This window comes from Tachysurus fulvidraco, chromosome 1 (genome assembly GCF_022655615.1).
Source record: "Tachysurus fulvidraco isolate hzauxx_2018 chromosome 1, HZAU_PFXX_2.0, whole genome shotgun sequence".
In the NCBI taxonomy this organism is placed as follows: Eukaryota; Metazoa; Chordata; class Actinopteri; order Siluriformes; family Bagridae; genus Tachysurus; species Tachysurus fulvidraco.
Genome location: NC_062518.1, coordinates 19615797 through 19621100, shown reverse-complemented (window position 1 = coordinate 19621100; position 5304 = coordinate 19615797). Strand labels below are relative to the sequence as shown.

The 5304-nt window shown below is 38.7% G+C and overlaps 1 protein-coding gene across 1 annotated transcript; it reads left to right on the top strand.

Moving 5' to 3' along the window:
- Window positions 1–1511: 1511 nt before the first annotated feature.
- Window positions 1512–3935, top strand: chst2a (carbohydrate (N-acetylglucosamine-6-O) sulfotransferase 2a). The gene has a single exon (XM_027148539.2). It carries the CDS (start codon window positions 1954–1956, stop codon window positions 3331–3333), a length of 1380 nt encoding a protein of 459 aa, XP_027004340.1. The 5' UTR covers window positions 1512–1953; the 3' UTR covers window positions 3334–3935.
- Window positions 3936–5304: the final 1369 nt, after the last annotated feature.

The window sequence follows — 5304 nt, the reverse complement described above, 5'->3', positions numbered from 1 at the left end:
GGCTGCATCACCGCCTGGTTTGGAAACAGCACCGCTGGCAACCGTAAAGCTCTGAAATGGGCCGTGCGAACTGCCAGCCACATTGTTGGAGGTGAGCTTCCCCCCCTCCAGGACATCTACAACATGCGGTGTATAAGGAAAGCTCGGAGGATCATTAATGACTCCAGCCACCCATCCCACAGACTGCTCTCTCAGCTCCCCTCAGGAAGACGTCTCCGCAGCATCCGATCCCGCACTAGTCGACTGAGGGATAGCTTTTTCCCTCAGGCCATCAGACAAATTAACAGTCATAACTAACACAGCACACAGTATACTTCCACAATATTCAACAGTTCAACACCGGACTATACACACATGCACACATGCACACTGTATTCGTACTGCATCAATACACACGTGACTATACACACACACTGCATTTAATTTAAAATAACAATATATCTGACAATAAGCTATTGGTACCACAGAACATTTCTGTATCTGTACAGTCTGTTGCACCTTACATGTTACTTAATATTACATGTATATTATACTTTATATATATTATTTATATTTATACTTATACATACATATATGTATGGTCATATATATGTCTAGTAGTACACTGTGTGTACTGACTATGTATGAGCACATTGCATCCTTTCCACATTTTCCACATTTGCACATTTCAATGGTACTGAGCATTTTGCACATTTTTTTAACGTTTGTAAATTGTTCTATTTATGTTTCTACTATTGTATGTAAATGGTTCTGCAATTTCTGGAGCTCCACATGTGCCGTGGTGATGTGACAATAAAGGTGACTTGACTTGACTTGACTTGACTTGATATATATATATATATATATATATATATATATATATATATATATATAGCTGTTTTGACTGTTAATTGCTGTATGTTAGTGATAATGTTGGGACATTGACAACTGAACTAAAAATGGATAAATGTGCAACTTAGTGTTCATTAAAAATTTCTAATTGCAATCCTTGTCAAAATACTGTAGTATAAGAGAAATAAAACACAACCACACATGCTTTTATGCTTTTTTTTTTAAATGAATAGAAACTCCTTTGGGATTTGAGAGCTTTTTAAAAATATATTATTATTATTATTATTATTATTATTATTATTATTATTATTATTATTATTATTATTATTTATTTTATTTTTTTTGTTGTTGTTGTTCTGTTGTTACTATTATTTTATTATTATTATTATTATTATTATTATTATTATTATTATTATTATTATTACTACTACTAATATTAATATTATTACTACTACTAATATTAATAATAACAATATTAATAATTTTATTTATTTTACATTTCATTTTTTTCATTAGGTACATATCATAGATATGTATTTTTCCCTTTACTTTTTTTTATGTATTTTTGTCGTTTTGACGCACGTATATTTCGGCCAATCATATTGTTTTCCTGCACCGTCGTCTGAACCAATCACCGCGCAGAGAAGGCGGGTCTTGAGTATCTCTGAGCTCTGATTGAATTCTCTCAGCTCATGTCGTGTAGTAAACAGGAGCTTGGAGAGGAGTCGCGTTTTCGTTCGGCGCATAAAATTTATTCCTATAACAGTGTTTTGTTTGTTTTTTTTTAGCAATGTTATAGTTTCAGTGGGACTTATAATGTGCAGAAACGGCGTTATTTTAACAACGGGTTTGTTTTTATTAACCTACTGCAACGTGAGTAATAATAATAATAATAGCTCACGGATGCTGAGTGGTAAAAAGAGACCTCAGATTTAACCTGGGATTATCTTTACTAATATAACATATTATTAGATTGAAGGCTTTTTCTACACAAGTCACGCTTGTCCAGGTTTCTCATTTAGAAGGTTTTCCTGGAAAACATTATTTATCGAATGGTCTTCTGTTAGTACTGGTCTTCACCCTCATCATTGCATAACGACAGAACGCTACATTCGTTCCTAAATGAAAAATAAGGCATTCCATCTTAAACCATCATGGGAGAAACCGTTCGGAAAGAAGCCCAGAACGTACTGCAGGAGCGACACCAAGATCATCGCAAACCCTGGCGTGGTCATCAAAGTGCTTCGTCAGAAGAAGATTCTTGTGTTTCTTTCCTACTTTTTACTTGTGACACTGGCCATGCTGAACCTGGTTAACTACAAATGGGCCACAGAGTCGCAGCCATGTAGTCTCCAGGTGACTGAAAAGGTAAAGTTCCAGAACAGACCATACTTTCATTTAATCAACAAGCCGCCACAGGTGAGGAACAGAACTCTGGTGTATGTCTTAACCACATGGCGCTCTGGCTCGTCCTTTTTTGGCGAACTTTTCAACCAAAACCCGGGAGTGTTCTTTTTGTACGAACCGATGTGGCACATTTGGCAGAAACTCTACCCTGGAGACGCGTTATCGCTCCAAGGAGCAGAGAGGGACATGCTCAGTGCTCTGTACAGGTGTGATTTCTCCGTTTTCCAGTTGTACAACACTCAAGTCGGGAAGAACGTAGCCACTCGAGATGTCTTTGGTGCCCCATTTAACAAAGTCATCTGCTCGTATCCGCTTTGCCCATTTTACAGAAAGGACGTGGTGGGAATGGTGGATGAAAATGTGTGTAAGAATTGTCCACCTCAGAGCCTGGAAGCATTGGAGGAGCAATGTCATAAATATGACACCATTGTGATTAAAGGAGTACGAATTCTGGACATAAACGTCTTGGCTCCTTTGTTGGCAGACAGCTCACTCAATCTGAAAGTGGTCCACTTGGTTCGGGACCCAAGAGCCTTGGCCAATTCCAGAATTCGATCCAAGCATGGCCTGATTCGCGAGAACCTTCAAGTGATTCGGAGCAGGAACCCGAACTTACGGCATTTGCCGATGGTTGACTATAAAGCCAGAGGGAGAGATGGTTCCGACTACCACTCAATCGCAGCCATGGAGGTGATTTGCGAGCACATGTCCAACACTTTGAAAACGGTCCTCAGCAGTCCTACCTGGCTCAAAGGGAAGTACATAATGGTGCGATATGAGGACTTGGTGGAAAACCCGCTCGGGACTTTAAAGCATGTTTACCAGTTTGTAAACCTGACAGTTAGTCGTGACATAGAAGCTTTCATAATGAACATGACTAATGGCCACAATAATCCTGTCAACCCTTTCGAAGTTTCGTCTAGGAACGGGACTATAGCAGCTAACGCCTGGAGAACTGTGCTCGGCATTAACCAGATACGACAGGTGGAAGCCTACTGCAGTCATGCCATGTCTGTTCTGGGATACGTACACGTTCGCCTGTTGTGGGAGGCGAGGAACCTGAGCAAGAGTTTATTAACCATACCCAAAATCTAAAACTCTGTGCTGACCAAAGAAAACCTCATGGTTTACACTAACTTGAGATTGGAAGACAGAAATACATCATGACAATGTTGGTGTGAATGTTGGGTCCTATGATTGCTGGCATTTTGAACAAAAAAAATAAGTGATATTGGGTCCTATTACAATTTTAAACTGTGCCTAGATATGAACTGGGAAAACTGAGATTGTTTTGTTACAAGCATGGCTTTCTTCTTTACATTTTTTTTCTATTGAAACAGAAAGCTTCCTGATTAATTTCACTCTAATGTGTGTGATGCCCCAAGGATTTTTGGGCTTCAGGCAAAGCTGTGAATGAAGGAGTGGATTTTGGGTTGTGGGAACTTCACTAGAATGACTATTGACTATATGCCTTCCGATATAAATATCTAACGACACAGGTAATATTTTTAAGGAATGTTTTGGATTAATGTTCTCATAGATGCTCTGGGGTTTGGGATCTATTTCTAACGTTTGAATCACAGCAAATAATCTCAATTTATTTCTGGTTACGGTTCGGAAATTACGAGAAACTGAATGAAGTGCCTTGTTTGGAAAAATAAAAAAAGATCGATTGTAATGAAAAGACCTCCGTATTTTTTTTCTTTCCTCATATCACAGGCCTAATTATGGATGTTATTTTAAGGGGTGTTTTTTTTAGCATATTTATTACATATATTAAAAATCCTTCTAAACAGCTTTCTTTGGTGTTTCGCTGTCTGCTATCTGACTTCAGTAACCAGAGAAAGCATGGAGATTCGGGTTGCTCCTCAGGGACGCTCCGGCTTCAGCGTCTTGCAGGATTGACAAAAGTAGTGAAGTATGTCAGGAAAATAGTAGGAATAGAGGCAGCGCTAAATAGGGACACAGTATTCAAGGAGGATGTTAAGTGGGCACAGAGGGACCTCAAATAGGGACCTGATGGCTCTCAGAGCGAAGCCTTGGCAACTGCACTGGCATCCTGCCATCTCTTCTGTTTCACTCCACTCATTTACTCTCTGTCACTTTCACCCTCTCTGACACACTTATAAATCAGAGGATGAGTACGTGTGTGTGTGTGTGTGTGTGTGTGTGTGTGTGTGAGTGTGTGTGAGCGTTCAAATTAAAACATCCTAACGATTTGTTAACCTTTATTTTCTTTTATCCATGGTTTTGTCAAAAAAGACAAAAAATGTTTCCGGAAAAACAAATGTTTGCTTTTTCTCAACCTTCTGTGTGCTCTAAATTTACATAGAGTTTGTGCAGCATTTATAGGTTTTTTTTTTTTTTTAAACTATGGTCAAAACAAACGCAAATACAATCTTGCTAACGCGGAAAGGACGTACTGTCAAACAATACGCGATACAAGCCTTCGTGTGCAGAAACATAATCCTCCTCTTTTCTTCTACGGATCTTTGTTACGTGTCCTACGTCAGACGTGTTACGCTTTCCATTTTATTTGCTTCTGCATATGTTTATGGAAACATATTTTCTGCTATGTTCTGGTTAGTATCATTATTTTTATGTTGTAAGAATGGAAACAGGTTTCCAGACAGACAGAACGTTGTGTTATCTGTCATGTCGTCTTATTTACTCGGTAGCGTTCCGTGGCACTGATCTTCTCCTGATACAGTTCTGACATTTCTCAGCATGTTTCATCATCGTGGCTGTTGGAAGAAAAAAAAAAATAATAGAAAAAAATTCGTTTCGCAAACCACCGCCAATATAACCCCAATGTCGCCCCTCCCCCATTGCATGATAAAAACTCAGGCCTGATATTTAGTATCATTTTGACAATTCAGTCGGCTTGAATGTCAAGTTTAAAAAATAAATAAACAAAACTTCTGTATCTTAAGGATAAAAGTTGAAGCGGATCAATCCGAAGATGAACCGAATTGGGGCGAGTATCAGAAAACTCCAGGAATTCCCAACAGGTTATTTGCTGCAAAACATGCAGGAGCTCATGCACACAAAACCAGCTGTTTGTCA